This window comes from Eutrigla gurnardus (assembly GCF_963514095.1).
Source record: "Eutrigla gurnardus genome assembly, chromosome: 13".
NCBI lineage: Eukaryota > Metazoa > Chordata > Actinopteri > Perciformes > Triglidae > Eutrigla > Eutrigla gurnardus.
In genome coordinates this window covers 8,962,442-8,984,206 of record NC_139936.1, presented here as the reverse complement: position 1 = coordinate 8,984,206, position 21,765 = coordinate 8,962,442, and the positions used below count along the sequence as shown (strand labels likewise).

Here is a 21,765-nt window from a genome sequence, read left to right as displayed (position 1 = left end):
TTTCTGTTTATTTGATTCCATGCCCCCATATCACACTTGTAACTATAATTCTGACTTGAGCTTGATCTTGGCAGATCTTGGCAGATTAATGCGAGTTTGTTTTATTGCTGGCTTTATCTTTTGAACTCTTTAGATCGTCAAGGTGACCTGTACCGCTTTTCTTTTTAAATTATTTCTCCACTTGTATTGTCAGGGTAGATTCAGATAGCTTTTTTCTGTTCCTGTACAAAAAAGAAAAATCACACGTTTTGTCCAACAAGTAATGTAGCTTTTTTTGTGCCAACTGCGTCCATTTTCTTTTCTTTTGTAAAATAGACATGTTGTTGCAGAGCCTCATGAAATTATTTGACAGTAAATTCTCTTGTCTTTTCAGTGGTAAGTTGGTATCTCCCAAATGGAAGAACTTCAAAGGCCTAAAACTGCTTTGGAGAGACAAGATCCGCCTCAACAATGCCATTTGGAGGGCCTGGTATATGCAGTGTAAGAGTTCCTCTTTCATATGGCATCCATAGAGTAAATATTGTATTGTTATGTCATAGTATTTCATTTAAAGTGACTTTATGTTGTAAGCAGAAGTGGGAAAACTACTGACCTCAACCGAGGGTGATTTTGAGGTTGTTTTTCTACCCCCAGATGTGGAGAAAAGGGAGAATCCTGTATGCCACTTTGCAACTCCTCTGGATGGAAGTATGGACTTGGACGTCCATCGTCCCGCAGAGGTAAGACGTGATCGAACCGCAGAAAGTGACTTTGTTTTTGTTTCTTGTCACCAAAATCCTCCCATGGCTTTAATTTTATGTTCACTCTCTCCAGCACTTACTTGTCATTGAGTTTCATGTTTCCTTTGTCACTTCCTTCCTTTTTGTGTTGTGTTTTTCTCATGGACCGTCTCCTGTATTTCTCATGCAGGGCAGTGCCACTGATGGGAAATGCTGGAAAAGACGAATTGAAATCGTCATAAGAGAATACCATAAGTGGAGAACATACTTTAAAAAAAGGGTATTGGATTGTTCACTTTTTAATGAATGCACTGTAGTATTTCATATATATATCCTGTTTATCTGATTGGTTAAAATGTATCTAATGTGGTACTCATATCTATTTTATAGTTACAAAAGCACAAGGATGATGACCTCTCAAGCTTGCTTACGGTAAGCAAAACTGCATCATGCTCAACCCACCAAAGTGCTGTTAGTGCCAACATGAACATTACTATCAATATCAACCAGATTTTGATATTAATGACATTAACACATGCTAACTCGGGCACACTCACATTTTGATATGCTTTGTAATTGATCACCTTTTGCTAATTTCACTTAATTGAGCTTCACTGACGGACACGCATATATATCCTCATACATATAGTGAAATAATTTGTAAGACTAGTGCATGAAGTGTGGAGACGAAGTGTTTTTTGTGCCATTATAATGTTTACTGTACTCAACACTGCATGCATGCTTGTGTGTCATTAACCGGCTTGGTGGTTGCATTTTGAATACTCAAAGGGACCAGAGGAGCAGTTATCGCTGTTTGGGGAGGTCTCTCCAGACATGCTCCGTGTCTCCTTTTATCAGGATGAAGAGACTGCCGTGCGCCGCGTGACTCGTCGGCATATTGAAACACCCGCCCCCATGGAGATGGACCCCCTCTTTGACATGGACGTTTTGATGTCTGAGTTTTCTGACACGCTGTTCTCTACGTTGGCCTCGCACCAGCCCATAGCCTGGCCTAATCCACGGGAGATTGGTGAGGAAAATCATGAGCCTAATTTATTGGTGATTTTGATTTGTACTGTTGACTGTTGGCACTACTGGCATGTCTTCTCCCCTGCCTCTTTACCTTCCACAGCTCATGCAGGGAATGCGGACATGATTCAACCGGGACTCATCCCTTTACAACCCAACCTAGACTTCATGGACTCCTTTGATCCACTCCAAGGTAGGAGTAAGGCACCACCCACAGCTGCAGTAGTACTGCACCCGCACTAATAGTGCAAGCGCACATGTTCTAGTAACTCTGCTAAAGCAGTCAGCTTAGCCTAACACAAAAAGTAGTGTGGTTTTACTAACCTCTAGTTAACATAGAGACTCTTGTTCCAGACTTATTTCACAGCCTCCGTCAGAGCGCCTTCCCCTCTGTTTCACCCACTGCATCATCTGTCACCCCTCAACCCAGCAGCAGCTCTCAGTCACAGGTAAACACCAACCCAAGGCACAGTCCCTAACACACACGGCCATGATGATTTTTCCTAGATTCAATACTTTTAGTTGTTTGTTGTTGTTTTTTTTTTTCATTTGTGGGTTTTTCTGCCACATCTTCTACCTTTTTTCTGTCATAATGTAGTTAGAAAAAAATATATATGTAACATAATAATATTACTAGCACTTTCAAACATGACTTGCTCTTCAAACGGCTTCATACTATATTCCTTTGAGAATCAAATGCTCAAAATTTGGCTAAATTTTTTTCCTTCTCATTCATACTATCCTCCTTGAAGCTCTCTATTTAGCCATATTTTATGTTGGGTTCAGCTTAAACCATAGGTCCTCGTCTATCTTTTAACATTATATTTATTGGGGGGTTTTAATCGAAAGAACATAGTCTTGGATACCATGACATTTTTTAAACACCACCCCAGGCCGCGAGGGGCTTGTGATCATGAACGATACTTAATACACAGGGCTTGTGCTCGTCTGACCTTTAGGAACAAAAAGACAACACTAACTGTATCTGAGAGCTGAAAGCCAGTGGAGCCAGTTTTCTATTGGCTTAAAAGATGTTGCATTTTGCATCTGCCGAAAACTATGTGACTAGAAAGACAGATAAATGCACCTAGTTTGACAGAGATTGGTCCTCAATTCTGACACAGTCTCCATCCTCCCATCTCACTAAAAAGTGACGTCAGGAAAAGTAGTGTCATCCACTTCTGACATTGTCATTGTTGACAAATAAATAAACCATATAATAGATGGTAAGTGTGCGTAGTATGACGGTCCCTTTAATGTCCTAATCTTAACCAGCACAAAAGGAAACATTTCCATCTAATTTGAACCTCACTTGTTTTTCATTTTGCACTAGAAGAAATGACTGTGTGCTTGTTCTCTTTCTTCCTTTGTCATCCCTCGACAGGCCCAGTTAATGTCCTCCATGCTTACAAGCAACCACATCTCCCCTCCTGGCCCCCTGTCAATCCCCTCTCCCATGACCAGTCAAACCAGTCAAACAGGTGCTGGTGCTGGTGACGCTGCTGCCTATGTACAGAACTATATGCCTCTGTTTCCTGGGCAGGTGGCGCCCAGCGATCAAACGGTAGTTTCCACTGTCCCTCAGCCATTATCCCATGATCCTCTGGCCCAGTGCCTTCCAGGTCAGGACATGGCCTCAGCAGCACCCATGGTCCCATCGCCCCTGGACAACACCTCAGTGCTGGATGAGACTGTAGCACCATCTGTGATTACACACAAGGCCCCCTCTACTGTTACACCCAGCGATGCAGCAACCACCTTCAGCCATGCCTCAGAGTATCCCTCCATTTCCACACAATCTCCACCTCCTTCCCAACTCCAGCCCTTGGCTCCATTACCAGCCACTCCTGTCCAGCACCCTCAGACTTTTGCCCTGCCTCGCCCCTTTCAGTCATCCTGTGCCAACAAAAACCGCCCTGTACAAAGGATTGCTCCTGCAAACACCCTCCCACCCTCCCACCTTATCCTCACAGGTCTGTTTTTTTCATTTGGAGAAATTGTGCTTTTAACATTATTGCCCTGTCAGAGAAGCAGTGTCACTTAACTTAATTACCACAAGATAGTGCTAAAGACTTTCTTAATCAGTCATTGAGTCCAACACTTGTTGTGTGCATACTTGAGCCACTCTAGCGTGTACCACTGATAATGTCCTTTGGTGTGCACAAAATAAATATTTTGCTGGTAGATTTCTAATGGAACTGTATTGTTATTAATTAATAAATAGATGAAAATATTCTCTTGAGCAAATGTTAGAAAATTATATTTTTCAGGATTTTAGAACCAAACAACTGTACTCTTTATAATATATACTCACTCCAAAAATAAACTAAATAAAGCAAATATAAGGCTAATATTACCTGCAACAATTGGTTGCTGTGGCCCTTGACAACGAGGGTGCCCCTCGCTTTCGTTTTAATAGAAAAGCTTACCTTTGTAAGGTTCAGCTTCAAGATAAGATGTTGACTTGATAGAAAAGCCACTGAGGAAAAAGGCAGTGGGAACCCATATTTCAACTCATTTATGGATGTTCACATATGAATGCACATTGAAACACACAGTCTTGTCTTATGTGAATGTCATCCTCTCAGCCCCTTTCCCAGGTCATACCAATGCTGTAATTGTAACACCAACACCCCTGAAAACAGATGTGGTCATCACTCCTTCTCAACTTGGAGGGGTATGTTTTCAGCTCTGACGCCACACTGGGTCTTAGAAAATAGAAAATTAGAAAACAGCTACATTTATATTGAATTTCTCTGTGATATACTAATGAATATAAAGATCAAAAGATCATATATATTTTTTTGTTGTTTTCATGTCTCTCAGGCTCCTGGATTTCATGTTTTGTCTCAGACACAGAAGTCTCCCCAGCCAATAGTCCCCAAAGAGAAATCATCAAGCCGAAAAAATCAGAAAGCCTCCTCTAGTGTTGGTGAGACTTCACTCTACAGAGAACGCACATCATATCTCCTAACGACTTGTTATAAGTTTGTTTGTTTTTTCTTTCCAGGTCACAGTCGGCCAGGATCTGAGCAAGGATCACCACATGGGTTAGATCAAGTTCCTAGTCCTCAGTCACCTCTGGTAAAGAATGAACAAAATCAGGTTTGTGTGTTTTCATGTTCCTGAAGTGTGTTGGATAGATTTTTGCGTGGATATTGTTATTTGAATGACGTATTGGCCTTTTTCAGGCTTTGGTGATCCTTTTAAACATGTTTGAATGAAAATGAAATGAAGCATGTAGATGGAAATCCATAAATCCCTGTGCTTAAACTGAATATGACACATATCTCTACCGCTGTTGTGTGACAGAGCTGGAGGACAACACACGTATCTGCTGAGCAAAAGAGACGATCAAACATAAACATTGGCTTTAAAACACTCTGCAACCTGGTTCCCACTCTGAAGTCACAATCGAATGTAAGTCTGTGGACTTCATAAAACATCCATAATAGATTCAGGACATCACTGTTTTTGGCCATGTTTGTGCACAGTTTTTGTTTCATATATATAGTCCTAAATATTTGATTTCTCCCTTCCTGACATATTCATTACCTTTTTTTGCATTTAGATCAGTAATGCAATCACTTTGCAAAAGACGGTGGATCACATTGGGAAGCTCCAACAGGAGAGGCAGCAGATGCAGGAAGAGGTCAAGAGACTACGAGAGGAGATAGAGGAGCTCAACGCCTCTATTAAGTATGTTATAACGAAATATATGCGTCATCCATTCTGATATTCAGAACTTGCACAAACACCTAACATGTTAACTCTCAACCGTTTCTGTCTCTTTTCACTGCTCAACCACAGCTTGTGTCAGGAGCAGCTGCCTGCGACAGGGGTGCCCATCAGGCGGCATCACTTCGACCACATGCAAGAGAAGTTCAATGAATACGTAAAGAACCGCACTCTTCAGAACTGGAAGTTCTGGATTGTATCCTTCACTGAAGGAGCTCTGATACTGTTCGCTGCTATGTATGTGGTGGAGTATGGTGTAAGCAGTTTTCTTGGCGCAGAGACCATGTTCAGATCTCCCTGATGCATTACAGAATGAGTCTGTCTCATGTCAAAGTGAATGTAGACGTAATACTTGAAAGTGAATGTTACACTGATGAAAGATTTTAAAATCCTCCCATTGCTCTTGAGGAAAACCAAGCTACCGTTAGTCCTGTTTATATATTATTTATTCAGTGGCCAGAGAGCCTAGAAACAACCATAATTGTAAATAATAAGACAATGACAATTTGACCAGTCGCACAGTATTTTAGGAATTGCTTTGTTGTTATCTACCAAATGCAGTAGCCATGTATTTGTTGCCCGGGCGATTCATTATCTGACATACCTTTTAGGTTTTGACCCTAAATACAGTGTGCAGGAAATCTATTACACCAAGACAATGCAGAAGATTCTGGTCGATGCATTTTATGTATAAACTTGTTTTCTTTGGCATCTCACAAATTGAAGCTTGAAGTAAAAGCACAGGTGTGTATGTTCGAGTCTTGGGCTCCAACTGTTGGTAAGGCACAATTGCATTCATCTCACTCTGGAGCGTAATTGATCCTTGACCATGATCCCTTCTAGTTCAGCATCATTATCAAACCTCTCTTTGAGTCATTCAACGGGATGGTGTCAATTACCAGCAGGGCAGAGCTGTGTCAGACCACGTTGCAATGGCTCGATCGTCACTGTTCCCTTCCAGTGCTCAGACCCAGTGAGTAAAAACACCCAGCACGAATCGAAACGCAAAGTTATGTATGTCACCAGCCCACCTACTCTTTGATTGCAACAGAAAGAATCGGCGGTTGTGTGGACCAACAGAGACTTCTTTCCGTCTTCAGTGTTAGATCAACATTGTGTGCAATCCAATTACTCAAAGCTTTACACTTCTTATCTGTGGCTTCATCTGTTTGGTTCACGCTGATTCCAAGCAGCCATGACAGGAAGGTTTAACCGTGCTTCTAATGATGCATGCAAGCATTCCGCCTTCAATCACAGTCAGAAAGAGTGATGATCACACATTTGTTCCTGACTCAGTCTGACTTGACTCTGCAATGACACTTCATCTGATAACGCAAGGTGACGTCAAACGATTTTTTTATCACTTAATTTGCAGTTTGAGCAGCTCAGTGGAGGAAGGGCTTGCATTACTGCAGAAGACTGGAGACTGTATAGCAGGGTTGTTCCCCTAAAAATGAATGATTCAACGAGTGGCGTGCATCAAATTGAGTTGTGATGAATGAAGGATTTGCCCACAGTGTCCTGGAAAACATTGAATATAAAATATTGTTACACGTTAACTTGTTCCAAAAAGTTTTTTTTTTTTAAGAGCATTTCCTCTCACTCATTAATTACAAATAGTTGAATTATGTTGAGGTATCAAGCTGCAAAATCTTAACCAGTTGTGAAAAATTGTGGATTTAGTACATGCCTTCTGTATGTGTAAAGACACATAGCAAGAGTTATGATGACTAAATCTTGGTTTGTTATTTTTCAGTGGTGCTGAGTACCCTCCGCCAGTTGAGCACAACTACGTCCATTCTTAGCGATGCGTCCATGCTGCCTGAAGAAGCGATCCAGGCTGTTACACAGACGGATGTATGGCATTGCTCTCAGAGGTGAGGTGACCCGAAAGCCACCTGGACTTTTTATTAGCACTCGTCAGAATGACATATAACCTGTTGACCTTGTAGCCATTCAGCGAGGTCACCACGTCTTCCACCGATACACGACTTCCCTGAAAAGTAAAGAACTGCAAGCTAGGTCTGACCTACTTTTACTTTGTACATACGATGCGCATACATTTGTTTTGTTGTAACTTGATTCTTTGGAATAATGCCCACAGGGAGCCCCATCTTTGTCATTAGATTTGTAACAATTGTGCAAAAAAAAAAGAATGGCTTTTATCATTTTATGTTTGTATGACAGCAACTATTACTACCTTTACCTACTTCAGGTGAAGACCTTCTAAATGTTTTATTGGAAGGTGTTACTGGTTGTTACTGATTTTGAACCATATATATATATATTTAAATCACTTTTGTAATGTAAAAACACAACATTGTGTTAAAAGGGAAATATTGAGTGATTTTTTTTATTTAGTTTTTTTTAATTTCTCTCTAAATGTGTGTCTAAAAGTGGACGGATAGGATGCTTCTTTCACAAGGAGATTAGGTGGATGTGGATTTTTTTAGGACTAGCTGGCGGTATAGTTTGTCTTTTGGAGGCGCTGAAACCTCACAAAAAGGTTTTGCATCAGAATGTCGAGGATTGTCTGAAACATGGTCAAATTGACCACGTTTTCACTGGGCTTGATTAGTACAAGAGAGCTTAATTGTCTTTTCCATCCCTCATTTACTCAGGTGAATGTTACTTTGCCAGTTAACATATGTGGTTTCTTGGTGTTTTTTCCATCCATTCTGAAACTTCAACTGCAAATTGTACGAGAAAGCCGTCATCTAATATACAGTATGTTACATACGTGGGTTTCTACTGGGTGGGGCACAGCATGATGGAGAGATATTACATACAGCCCTCATAGGGAGCATAACTGAAATAGCAGTACAGAGTATTTATATATTACAGTATATTCACATGTACAGTGGTTCAAGACCTTAGCTGAATGCACAGAAGTGGTAGGGGTCTTTCCTGTTCTTTGTTCGTCACTCAGGGCTGCGCTAGTCAGCGTAATTATTTTACATTCAGTTATGAACAGATCTTGTCAGGTTCCTTCTCAGCAGGAAACATGTTGTCTGCATAAGGTTACAGGTTACAGACGTGTGAAAAGTTGCAGCATGCAGAGACAGAGCAGAGGCCATATCAAACAGGAGTCTTCCCATCCATTCTGTTAAATGATTGTGTTACTGACATCATATTTCACAGAGCGCTCAGTTGACTGCTTGAGTCTGACCTACATCATCCTTAATAAAGTGCCCTTACTTGTGCTCTTTTTTTATTATTTGTTGTTCAGCACTCCTCAGGCAGACACTGATTTTGTGACTTGTGTTTTTACTTTTTTTTTCTGCACGACAACTCTGTTTACTCTGAGTTTTACGGTGGCAAATGGCACCACTGATTGTTCTTATTTGATGAATGTGCAGCTTTTTGAGCGTTTTTTTAATTTTTTTTATTTCAAATGTCTTTTATTTGGCCTGACTGTTGATGTAAATGTTGATGCTGTTGATGTAAATGCTCCTCAATTTACAGGACGACAGGAAAGAAGTGATCAAAATTCAACAATTTTGTAATGACACAAATCAAAGAGGCCAATTGATCTTACGACAGAAAGACCCAGTGTTCTACTGCAGCTTTGCATATGTGTGGTAATGTTATTGTTTTTTTTAGTTTGTGTGTTTTTCTCTCATTCTCTGATTTTAAAATGTTTGCCATACCAGGTTTGATTTCCAACTTTTGTTTGCCGTTTCTGTGAGGGGATCTTGAACCTGATGATGTACAGTATATCATTGCAGATTGTATCTGCCCATGTTGGTTCTCCCCAAATTTAGTGTTGTATTTCATTTGTTTTAAGAAGTAAAGATATTTTCTATGTCTTGCATTGCAGTTTTTTGTGTTTGTTTTTTGTTTTTTTTGTTCTCATGTTCCCAAATGTCTTCATGCAACAGGTTTTAAGGTGCCTTAAATGATTCTGAATCACAATAAAACAACAGTGAACATCTTGACTTGGTTTCTTTTTTTTTTAATGAAAGCTTTCTTTTGAATAAATATTACTTGGTTAATCAGATACTGATGATAAGTAGATAATAACTTAAAGGTCAATTGAACAACAATACATTTTCATTCATTTAAAAGTGCATTACAAAAAAAAAATGGTTGTTTTTAATAATTTAAACGCCTAAAAAAATAAATAAATTAAATAAATTCAACATTCATTCGCGGTGGAATCAAAACTCTGCTGAGCTGAGCTGCTGGTCCAGAAGCTCCAGCAGGTGTTTGACATAAACATAACTGTCCATGTGCTGCTCAAAGGTGGGCAGGCTGCAGCTCCCGCTGGAGGTCTGGCCGCTCAGCAGCTCCATGTCCTGAGTGTGCTGGCTGATGACCAGCAGCTGGGATGACAGCCTCGGGGTGAGCTCGGATAGTTTTACCAACAAGCAGCGGAAGGCGGAGAGGTGGCGAACCGAGAAGGGCTGCTCCTCCGTGCCCAGCAGCTCCGTGGTGTCCAGGGGGACGCCGGTGATGTTGGGAAGCAGTCCGGGTGCAGCCTGCAGGAGACGGCCTTTGTCAGTATACAGGTTTTCAACTCAGTGAGTAGCCAGGGATGCGGAGTAGCCAAAGCAGACCACATGTAGGCTACTCAAGTAATGACAGCAATAACAAAAAATAAAATACTTTTTGCAGATTGTTCATGCATGAAACTGGTTTCAGCAACGACAGTAGAAAGTGCCCAACTTTACACCCTGCTGCTCTTATTAAGTCAGCTAAATGGATTTAATTAAGCATCAAAAAAGCTTACAAGGTGGCCCAGAGCGATCGATATGTCCTCCCGCATCTGCCGGCTGGTTGCGTTCAAGGCCCCGTTTCTAACAGGTCCGCAGGCTGCTCGTGCGTTGAGCATGCACAGGAAGACGATGACTGCAGGAGTGACACGTAAGAGCACACAGTGGAGATGGATTAGATTTGAATACAGAGAGAGAGAGAGGTTGGGCTGCAGCATGTCAGTGTTGTGCAATCCGAAGATGTTAAAGTTGTAGGACTGTCTGATTTAAAAATGCTGCACTTCAAGATGCTTACCAGCACGGTAATCCATGACAGAAGGTGGCTTTGGTCGGCACAGGTTCTCTGATAGGCGTATGGGTTGTTCTCTGATCCATCTTTCAATCGATGTTCACTTTTATTGGGACTCTTTAGATAAAGATCAACATCATAATATTTCCGCTGCGTGTCGGCGAAAAAGTCATACCTGCTCATGATTCAATTTTAGCTTCTGGGAGTTCCCTCTTTAAGAATCTCTGTCGAAGAAAAACTTACCCGTAACGCCCCCACAGTCAATCAAAAGAAAATATTTAATTCAAATGGGCTTGAAAATCCACAACAATGTTGTCTTTGATTATCCTAATAGCCTTCTAGGGAGGGAGACGACCAAGTGAAAGACTAAACCAACAGGAATTTGCTCTTAAAAATCTAAAATATTTGTATATTTGTTAATATGCCTTCACTCCCTCAAGTTTAAACATTACTGGAATGCATCAGATTATTCAAATCCAACTGAAGGCCTACTGTAGTTTAGCAACTTGGCAGTCCTCCTTCAAGATCAAGATGTAAATGTTAGAGACACAGTGGTGCAACCTTCTTGCAGTGAAATCAAAGATGAAACAATTACTCAAAAGAAACTTGATTTGATTTAAATATTTTATTTAAATATAGTATCCAGTCAGAATGGAGCAGCACAAGGGTGACTGATAATGTGGAAGACATCATTCAATATAAAGAAAATAAATACTGGCAACTATAAACAAACAACAAATAAATAAATAAATACAGTGTTTCTAGTTTTTCTTCAAGCACCTATACAGGAGACTGGAGTGCCTGTGATCATCTCCAACCATTTCCTGGTAGAGGTAATAATTCGGAAGCCAATCACTTTCTTATCGTAATCGCCTGTAGTTGTAACTTCTTTGTGGCATCCAGCTTCATTTTCTCCTCCGCTTGATTTTTGAAATGTGTCATTGAAGTTCTTAAGCAAGCTTTTGTACTTGTTGAGGATGAAGTCGCTGGGCTGGATGACAGCCGGAATTATTTTGGGCAGGTGGTTGCCGAGGTAGTCGGTGATGGCACAGATGGAGGCCTGGATTTCTTCTGTGCTGTTTCCAAAAGTTATTCCTTCAATGGGCTCTACATTGTTTGGTGTCTCTCCCACAGCAAACACTTTGACCTGAAGAGGTGGTGAGAGTCATTATGGCAAAGTCAACGATGAAGAGCTCATCATAATCCCATAGCTCAGCTATCATAACATTTACATTTAGGGCATTTAGCAGACGTTTTTGTATAAAGCGACTTACAATAAGTACATTTGTCGAAAGAAAGAAACCACAACATATCATTGCCGATAAGGTATGAGCGAAAAAATAGAAACGAGGGTTAGGTCCTCATCTGAGTCAAGTAGTAGCTGTTCAGCAAGGATACCTTAAGTATCCATGAAAATACTCTTCTTCAAGTCCTGCATTCAAAACTTAATGAAGTAAATGTATGTCAGTAGTATAATGTGTTTTACTTACGTAATCATTTTCTGCACTTTGTAGACTACAGCGGAAGGAAGACTTTTCCAGAGCTTCCACTTTCGTCCGGAAATCCTCCAATTTGATTGGCTGGGAGGCCATGAAGGAGACGTGTATCATCACAATACAGGAAAGCAGGAGCTCTGCAGGAGGTTAAACACAAAGGAGTAAGATGTTGTCACCTGCATAGCAAATCAACCAGAAGCTTGCTCTAGTGTTACCGGAGTCAACATCATAGGGTCAAATCCCGTTATACTAATAATATACCACAAGAAAACGTTGTGTTAAAGGCTCATTTCAGATTCTAACCAGCTAGCCATCAGATATTTCAGTCAATTAATCAATCAATAAAAACTCCTGATAGCACAACATTATCAAAGTAACTCTTTCTGAGTTTTTAAATTATAATTACTAAATTATATAGTTTTAATTTTTAAGTACCATACCTTTACCAACAAACATGGTGTGCGTCTTTTCGTTTTGCCGTTGAGTTAATGCTCCTCAACTGGCACCCTTACCCTTATATACCCATTCAAGCTGACGTCTTTGTGATATTATCTTTCTATATGCATATAGGGCATGGTTTGCCACTGTGTTTAATGTGGTGAGGAAATGCAAACTGACACAGTTACAGTGATATCTGAAGTCAATTGTTGAATGACAGAAAAAAAACAAAAAAAACAGTAAACTCCCCAGTTTGAAACCAGCATGCGTTTATCTCACTCAACCTTGTTGGGGTTTTTTTTAATCACACTACTCCATTTTCCTCTTGTGAATATTTCCAAAGATTCCTAAAGATTTCAAATTTTAAAGCTGTCGATATGAGTTTTACCATCACACAAGAATTCAAACTGTACTTTGTTTGATCATGAATTTCCCAGCAATATGAGTCATATCTCTGAGATTATTTCCATGTGGATAACTCAACACATGATGTTTCCTCCTCTTAAATACTGAGATAACATATGATCAATGTATCGGTTATTCAAGAGTCATACATATTAATTTGTAGGAACTCTTCCTGTCTACATGACCTGGTCATCTCTCAGCCCTCATAATTTGACGAGAAAATTAGGCGAGCTCACGACTTACAATGTTGAACTGTCATTTAATTTTGAAGCTTTTTTGGAGTTAAAACAAGGAGGCTTATTCCATTTCTTTATGACTTTAAAAAAGTTTTAAAAAAAATGTTAGCATGCCAACATGCTAAACAAAGCGTGGTCATTGTCATCTTGTTAGCATGTTGTTGGTTGTGTCGATCCATTATGTTAGCACAAACATGAGCAGCTAACATGGTTGGACACTATTTGTGTTGTTTCTCAGTAACTTTAAGGTTACTCATTATGGTATATCTGGTTCATCAGTGATTCAGTTATTATAAAATTGTGGGGAGAGGTGTTGCTAAATCATCATAGTTTTGAGTCAGATTTAAGGTGAACACATTTTAAGATTCTGGGATTTGCAAAGTTCAATAGATTATCTTTAACATTTGTGTAAAGACAAATGTCTACAACTGTTGGTAAATTAGCACATTACAATGTAGTGTTGTTTCTGGGCTCTCTTCCTCAATGATCGGTGTGAAGTTTGATTGATAAATGAATCCGCTGAGACAGGCTGGGTGGGATTGATAGAGCAACCTTTATTGAAACAGAATTCTCAAGCCTGCATCAGACCAGGTTGGCCAACACCTAGTTTCTCCAAACTCGGGCAAAGTTCCTAATGAACTTATGCCTGCTCTACCTGGAAATCCTACTGAGCATTCGATTAGGAGATCCACACGAAAACCACCCTCACTTTCTGCATGCGCGTGCCTTTTTGAAGTCCTTTCGCCTGGACCTACCTACTTCTCCTTATTGGTCATCTTGGATGGATTGAGAGTCCATCCATCCAACAAGGGATCGAGGAGCCTCCAAACCATCCTAATAGGCTGGGATAGTTTACCTTCTATACGTTATCTAAATCTTCTGCTGTCACCCTTGGGACCTACAAGCCTAAAGCTAGGAAGATCATCTATCTGTACTTATATGTAAATGTATACATTAAGTAAGCTCTGACCCTCTTGCCATTGGGGCAGAACTGGTTCAGCACTTAATAGGGCCTAAATGACCTAAATGTAAATGTAAATGTAAACATCGTGTAGCCAGCTTTAACGCACAGACAGGGCTGATTTATGACTAAGGCGGCCTGCAGATAGTTTAACCTAAACAATTCACATGCCTTACAACTTCATGCAGAGAAACAATCATTCCTTGGTAAATCATATCTCAGAATGTGTAAATGAACAGATACCTCAGTAGAAAGTTGGAAAAATATGAATTTATATTACTCAGCAATGTGTGTTGAGGTAGTACCATTTACTGTAGTTTGGAAGCTTACCATACCATTAAGTATCCCAGTTGGGTGGGCAATTTCCCTACATTTGTAAAGAGTGCACCATCAACACAGTTGAAAATACTGGGCTGTAATAAGCTACAGAAATGTCTTGATTTAAAGGGGAATCCATCCATCCATCCATCCATCCATCCATTTTCTACCGCTTATCCTGTATTCTGGGTCGTGGGGTAGCTGGAGCCGATCCCAGCTGTCATTGGGCGAAGGCAGGGTACACCCTGGACAGGTCGCCAGTCTATCACAGGGCTTACATGTAGACAAACAACCATTCACTCTCACATTCACACCTACGGGCAATTTAGAGTCATCAATTAATCTATCACCAACCTGCATGTCTTTGGACTGTGGGAGGAAGTCGGAGAACCCAGACACCCGACCTGGGAATGGAATCCGGAACCCTCTCGCTGTGAGGCGACAGTGCTACCCACTACGCCACCGTGCAGCTTAAAGGGGAATTTCATTTTTAAATTACATTTTTTCATCTCCTATTTTTATTCTAACATTCTAAAACATATTTTTGCAGATGAGAGCATTTTAGAGTCATGTTTTTTGTCTACAATTCCTGAGCTGAAACCGATTAAAGTTGCATCTGCTTCACATACATTTAATTCAAGTCAATGTAATGGGCTTCACTGAATCACTCACACTGAATTTACGGAGGGCTTTTGGAGCGAGTCCCAGCTGTTGCCTGGCAACCGGCAACCATTTGTAGTAAACACCAGGTAACCTATCTGGTCCCAGAAAGACTGACCAAGAAAAATTGGTGTATAATTAGTCTGTAGCTGTTGTGTTTCTCTTATATGAGACCATTTAACATTTATTAAATCTATGTAACACGCGTTGACGGACATGAGCTATAACAAACTTTCTGCTGTGTTAGAGAAGCGGATTCATCGCCTGTGTCTGAAGGACTTTCCTTGTGGATATGGCACCTGGGTGAGTTTTAGATTTTAATTTGTTGCAGTATATCTTTAAAAAGAATATCACAACTATTGAGTGGTTTAAAGCAATATCATCACTGCGCACGGTAGCTTGCTTTTCATATGACATCTTGATAAACGAGTGATTTTGTTCTCAGAGAAAGACCAAAGATGGTACAGAGGGAACAGAGACAGAGGACACGGACTCCCTCCTGGATCTGCTGAGCTGCCCTCATTCTCCATGGTGGCGTGATGACTCATGGAGCCCCCAAGCTCCAGCCTTGAGACGGCTGGCTGTCCTCGCTCCGGAACGCCTGTGCACAGACTTCATTTACAATTACTTTACTACACTTCGCATCGTGGGCAAGGACGTGAGTGTACCTCCTATACTGTTATTGTTCAGTGTCATTCTTGAGAAATAAATAAGCACATCATTATTTTAATATACAATCCATTACATTCTGATAGAATCCCCAAACCCATGATTTGATGGCAACCTATAATATTATGGCAACAAAGGGTTTACTTTCAACAGAGATAGTACATAAACCTGTTGCATCCCCTGAATCCTAAAAATAAACATAAAATAAACAGAGGATAAAAAGTAATAGAGCACATTTTTTTGTTTCTGGTTCCTCTGGTGACTGAGAGTTTCTGACCCACTTAGGTAACATCTTGCGACAACCTTGCACCTGACGTTGTTCAAAACATAAAGAACAAGGTCAAGTTAATGCTGATGAATTTACACAATTGTGAAAAGTTTGAATTCATGATTTGTCTGTGGTGTGTTCAGGTATCAGTCATCGATGACGGCCTGTTAAAATTTTCAAAGCTGGAGGAACTGGTGCTGAGTGTCAACAAAATCTCTGAAATCCCTGCAGAAAACCTTCCCAGCACTTTGAAAGTGAGTTTTCTCTGTAAAGGTTTGCCATCAAAGGATGATTCTCTATTGAATCATTAAGAACAGAAAACTCTAGCTTTCCCCGCTTTTCCATCACAGCAAAGGTAACATATATATGCTTTGAGGTCACTGGTTGAGGTATGTCAGTGCCACACAGCGGTTTTAACACGTAGATGAAAGTGTTGCTGAAGTAGTGACGGGGTGAAGATGAACTCTGATTGATCTAATACTCCTTTCACAGATTTTGGAGCTACGTGCCAACCGGTTGTCTGCTCTAAACGGTCTCATCGACCGCCTGCCCCCTCGGCTGCAGTACCTCGGCCTCGGCTCAAACAGTCTAGGTTCCTATGACGACATCTGTTATCTTACAGGAAAACACTGGTTAGTTTACACACGTTTTGTTTCCGTTATTTTAATCACATCACATCGACTTACAATCATTTCCAGGAGCTTTACACCAACTACACTTGCTTAATCATAACCCTTTCCATAACCTCGACCGAAACCTAACCTTAAACTTAGTCTTCACCCGAAAAGGTAATGATTACACACACACACACACACACACACACACACACACACACACATACCCACACACCAAAAAGGTCAAATATGAAATCAAGTGTAATTGTGTGTTTGAACTGTATTAGACAATGACACCGCTCATTGCAGGTGTTTTTTTTTCTTTATCTGTGACCGATTTCACACATAGACGGCTTATTTGCTTTAAAGTGGTGACACCTACTGAGGCAACACCGGTAGTTTTCCTGCCAAAGTGTCATGTCAGCAGCTGATGACACCGTGATGACTTGCAGTTGACGCTGTCAGGTCAAAGATCTTTTGATGCCACCTTGAAGACAGCCATCATCATCCCTGTACTTGAAATCCAAATTATAGTTGGGAGTGGACAGACAGCTTGATTACCCATGATCCATTATGAGTATTTACATCTGTTCACACATATTCACCCAGAATTTGTGTGATGCAGGCTGATTTCAGCCTGTTGATGCAGTTTATTTTTAAAACTTTTCAGAAAGAGACAATTTCACAACTGAAGTTGGGGCATTTGGGAGGCAGAGTGCCAAAGAAAAGATGCTCATTGGTTTATAGTAAATGTAGGATCCAACAAATTTGGAGTGTGACCCTTACTGGGGGACCAAAAGCCATATCTCAGTCTCTATTGCTGCAATTGTGGCTATTATAAATCATTTGCCCTGTTGAAATAATTTATTTCCAGCTGCACATAATAGATCATATTTAAAAAGCAGCTTTATATGTTTGTTTATGAATAAAAAGGGGGAATTAATCAATCAACTTCCTAATATTCACTGTTTTTTAAAAGTCTTGCTGTAAAACACAATGACTGTCTCTGACCTTAGGCCACAGCTGGTGTGTCTGGACCTGAGTGACTGTGACTTTCAGGACCAACAAACCCTGCTAAAGGCCTTAAGCACGCTCACCTGCCTCAGGACGCTGGTGCTGGAGGGAAACCCCTTCACTCTTGCGCCCTCCTACCCTGGCTTCACTGTGGACACCCTCCCCAAGCTCTCTTGCCTGGACACCTCATGGATTTCCCCTGAGGAAAGACAGCGTTTCAGGGGCTTGGCCAAGAAGAGTGGTGAGACTGTGCTGTCAATTAGTAGATCTGAGTGTGAGTGTGGGCTCCTGTTTCTTTTTAATTTTCTAAGTCAGCAGCTTTGTCATTTTTTCCACAGATCTGATAGTGGACCAGGCATCAGTCACCCTGAGAGTGGGCAGGGTGGGGGGAATCCCAAACCCATGGAGGAGTGTGGATGAAACCCCTCCTGACTTCCCGGTTATCACCTGCAGCTATTTTATCACATACGAGTTCCTCAGAGATCGGACTGTTAATCTGGTGACGTACCCTTTTAACCTGAAATGTAGGCGGTCTCTTTTCAAGTCTAACACTGTCCAGAACGTCATGTGAAATCTAGATTAAGATAAAAAATGTAACATGTTTTTACATTGTATTTTGACATCTTATGATAGATAAATTAAGTAATTTAGCTGTTAAGCATCTTTGTCCAATAGATAGATAGATAGATATGGAAGATATTGAGTAAATGTGTCTGCAAATTAACTTTTAAATCAGCACTTTCTTTCTTTCTTTTCCTTCTTTTTGTGGTGCGTTTCACAGAGTTCTGATAGTGAGTCTAAATTTGACGCAGCACATTTAACAGAAGACTGCTTCAGTGATGCTGACCTGCAATCGGACAGAAATTGGGAATCATCCAAACCAGAAACACAAGACTTAATGGTGTATACTGAGGATATTGCACATGGTAATAACACTTCCCTCGTTTATCCTGCACAGTGTTCACACCTAGTCGCCTACACAAACACTAATAGAGCTGACACGCTTATTTATACAAAGTGATAAAAAAAAAATAGCACACATGGATTGGCAGTAGTATAAAGGAGTTTAGAAAGAATGTAATTATGGTTGGAATTTAATTTAATAGTAAAACCTGTATTAGGATTAACATTTTCGTTTAGATTTAGATTTTTTTTTTATTTCAAACATGTCAAAATGAATATAGAAAGTGTCATACAGAAAATTAAGTATTACACAACTAGAAAGCATAGCTATATGAATAACATTTTTTTGATGTTCTATTATTTATTTATTTTTAATTTATTGATGTATTTTTTTGACATGTCTGAAAAGGAGTGGGAAGAAGTTTATATTATCAGTTTCTATTGAATTGAATACATATCATGCCTACAGATAAACATACAGTCAGTGGAGAGTTGTGCACATCCTGAAACTGAGCAGCTGATCATTTATGAAGCAATGTGTGAAACACTTTCCTGAACTTGTGAACTATGTGTCTCTGGCTATTATATTTATTTGTTTGTGGTTTCCGTAGCTACATCCAGTAGTCATTGTGTGCCAAACTTTTGTGTGTTTGTCTGATTTCTTTTCCTACAGTGTCAAGACGCAGCACATCAAAGCTGACATGGTCAGAGTGCATGGACTTCAGTGACACACAAACGTACATCGTTAGTGATCTGGGAGGTTTAAAGAGATTCTTCAATCAAGGCCTTTATCTTTCGATAGAGGAAGAAAGGGTGATGAAAAAGGGTTTGAGTGGGTAAATATTTAAATGCAAAATGTGTGAGGACTCATATTCTGTTATTATTTGACATTTTAGGTCATGTCATGGCCTGCAGCCTCTGAGGACTTCCTGTTGGCCAAATCCAGCCGAACTGTAAAAGAGAAGAAAGGCGGGAAAGGGAGAGAAGTGAGCTTAGCATTTAATTCCCACCGAAACACAAACTTGGAAAACCCCCCTATTTGTCACCATTGGAAGATAATGAACAGATCTATTGAAGAGAATACCAAGAACGGGGCTAATAGAAGAAAGTATGATACATTTAAATCTATTTTTTACTTCTGGTCACAGGCTAACTTTTAGTCTCTAAGTCACATCAGCTGTTCTTTACCTCTTTCTAGAGGGAAGTGTTATCATTGTTCTTTTGTTTTTAATAGTATTATCCAAACGCATTTTCACAGAATATGTTTAACATAGTATAGTATTTAACATTTACATAATTTTTACATTAAAAAAATGTTCACATGCAACATGGTTTGTAGATGTAAATTCATCACATTTAAGCATTAAAAGTCTGTTTTGCCAGATGAAATTAATATAATAATCTCATTGTATCATTTGTGATATCTTCCTCAGTCTCCAATCAAATCTGGCTCCACCAAAGACAAGTCTAAAGATAGAAAGAAGAAATCTGTACCAGAGCTGGTCCAGGACGCTCCCATCATAAGATCGCTTGGCTCTGTCCACGTCCCCCTGCAAAGGCTGGTCAAAGGAGGTCAAAAGGTTGACATCCTCTGTGACCTTGGGGCTCTGCACACTGAGGTAGAAGTTAGACAAGCACTTGAAAAGGCAAGTTTACATGCTAAACAGGTCCATAGTTAAGGAAAATAATTTAAATTGGGAAAGAGGATTTCCAATATTTTCACTCCCATAAGGAATCTGAAATTGACTTATTTCATTTAGGATATGTTTTTAATTTATCTTTAGGATCTTGGGAAGATAATCAAAGAGGACAAGAACCAGAACAAGGAATCAAAGCAGAGAGGAGGCAGCGGTACTAAACTGAAGAATACAGCATCCAAAGGTTAATCACCTGAATAACATAACTTCTCTAACCGTACAACTGAATACATTGAATGGATCCTTTTCAAATGGGTTTGCCACTAACAAACACCGTAAAATATGTCTAGAATGGTGTTTATTCTTAGACTGGCCTATACACACTGATCAAAAACATAAATGTGACATTTTTGTTTTTGCTCCCATTTTTCACCAGTTGAAATAAAAGATCCAAGACTTTTGCTGTGCACATAAAATACTTAATAAAACTACAAATTGTCTCCAATGTCAGTTTCAAAGATTAGGCAGTTGGCTTCACAACGTTCCCCTCCTCCCTTGTTCTGGGGTATATGAGACCAAAAAATGCTAATTTGTAATCGCAGTCATAGGAAACGCATAGTTCAGTGCCAGTGAATTTCTTTTTTTCTAAGATAAATCTGCAAAATGTCCTTTTTTATTGTGACCAAGACACACCTGTGTAATAATGATGCTGTTTAATCAGCATCTTGACATGCCCCAACTGTCAGATTGATGGGTTATCATAGCAAAGTGCTCACTAATACAGATTAAAAACCAAATTCTGCCGAAAAAAAAGTATTTTATGTACATAGAAAACGTTTGATCTTTTATTTGAGCTCATGAAACATAAAAGTAGGCTATGTGGTTTATATCGTATGGGGAATAATTGAAAAAGTGAGAAGCGTGATATGGGGTGTGCCTGGATCTAAAAGTCGGTAAACTCTTTGTCTGCTTAAAATCATGAATCCTGTTTGATCTCGTCAAATATAGGCAAAGGAAAGAAGGAAGTTTGGATGGACGTCCACACAGACAAATCTGTGTCTGTCCAACTTGAACCGGTGACTGTGGAGTTGACAGTGGAGCTGGAGAAATGGAAGTCCGCATCTGATGCTCATCAACAAAATTCCTTAAGCAAACAGCCCTCTTAAAGCATGTTTAGCAGCTATGGCAGGCTTGCTCATGTGATTTCAGTTCAACTTCATGTATGTTACAGAACCACGCTACTCTGTCATGGGCAGATTTGGTTTAGTCATATCTTCATTTCAGGTTTGAAGTGTTGCAATCTACCCACCAGATTAAAACAACACCTCTTTTTTACGTTCCTCCCTTCATTTCCACATTACTGCTGATGGTGACGATTCTGTTTCCTGCCCATATTCAGAGACAAATTTGCTCAGGGAATAAAACAAAATCAAGATTATGCAACTAGAAGAAGACAACTGCACAAGCTGAACAGACATGTGAAAGTCTAAAACCTGAGTCTGCACATAATACTAGTAATTAAAACAATCAATACAGAGTTGTTTGATTTTTAAAATGTATACATACATTTTATTTATTTTTATGCTGATATTCATTTTTTTTAAAGAAATGCTCAAATATGTCATTGTTTCATACAGAAATTATCTTTTAATTGCA

General features: G+C 39.8%; 2 protein-coding genes across 2 annotated transcripts in view; both read left to right on the top strand.

Moving 5' to 3' along the window:
- mlxip (MLX interacting protein) overlaps window positions 1–9,424 on the top strand; it is a 10,057-nt gene extending 633 nt beyond the window's left edge. Inside the window, exons 2-17 of the mRNA XM_084025150.1 lie at window positions 269–480; window positions 634–719; window positions 910–999; window positions 1,110–1,151; window positions 1,509–1,749; window positions 1,852–1,941; window positions 2,103–2,197; window positions 3,133–3,721; window positions 4,337–4,425; window positions 4,575–4,680; window positions 4,759–4,853; window positions 5,061–5,168; window positions 5,320–5,447; window positions 5,559–5,682; window positions 6,330–6,459; window positions 7,243–9,424. Of these exons, the coding sequence (XP_083881276.1) occupies window positions 269–480; window positions 634–719; window positions 910–999; window positions 1,110–1,151; window positions 1,509–1,749; window positions 1,852–1,941; window positions 2,103–2,197; window positions 3,133–3,721; window positions 4,337–4,425; window positions 4,575–4,680; window positions 4,759–4,853; window positions 5,061–5,168; window positions 5,320–5,447; window positions 5,559–5,682; window positions 6,330–6,459; window positions 7,243–7,367 (2,350 nt within the window). The 3' untranslated portion in view covers window positions 7,368–9,424. The remainder of the gene's footprint in view (window positions 1–268; window positions 481–633; window positions 720–909; window positions 1,000–1,109; window positions 1,152–1,508; window positions 1,750–1,851; window positions 1,942–2,102; window positions 2,198–3,132; window positions 3,722–4,336; window positions 4,426–4,574; window positions 4,681–4,758; window positions 4,854–5,060; window positions 5,169–5,319; window positions 5,448–5,558; window positions 5,683–6,329; window positions 6,460–7,242) is intronic.
- A 5,693-nt stretch (window positions 9,425–15,117) lies between these two features.
- On the top strand, window positions 15,118–21,599 carry LOC311023823 (leucine-rich repeat-containing protein 43-like). The gene is made up of 12 exons (XM_084025890.1): window positions 15,118–15,307; window positions 15,450–15,662; window positions 16,085–16,195; window positions 16,434–16,573; window positions 17,572–17,810; window positions 17,908–18,068; window positions 18,351–18,495; window positions 19,146–19,285; window positions 19,369–19,458; window positions 19,906–20,139; window positions 20,257–20,353; window positions 21,118–21,599. The coding sequence occupies exons 1-12, from the start codon at window positions 15,221–15,223 to the stop codon at window positions 21,273–21,275; spliced, it is 1,815 nt and encodes a 604-aa protein (XP_083882016.1). The 5' UTR covers window positions 15,118–15,220; the 3' UTR covers window positions 21,276–21,599.
- Window positions 21,600–21,765: the final 166 nt, after the last annotated feature.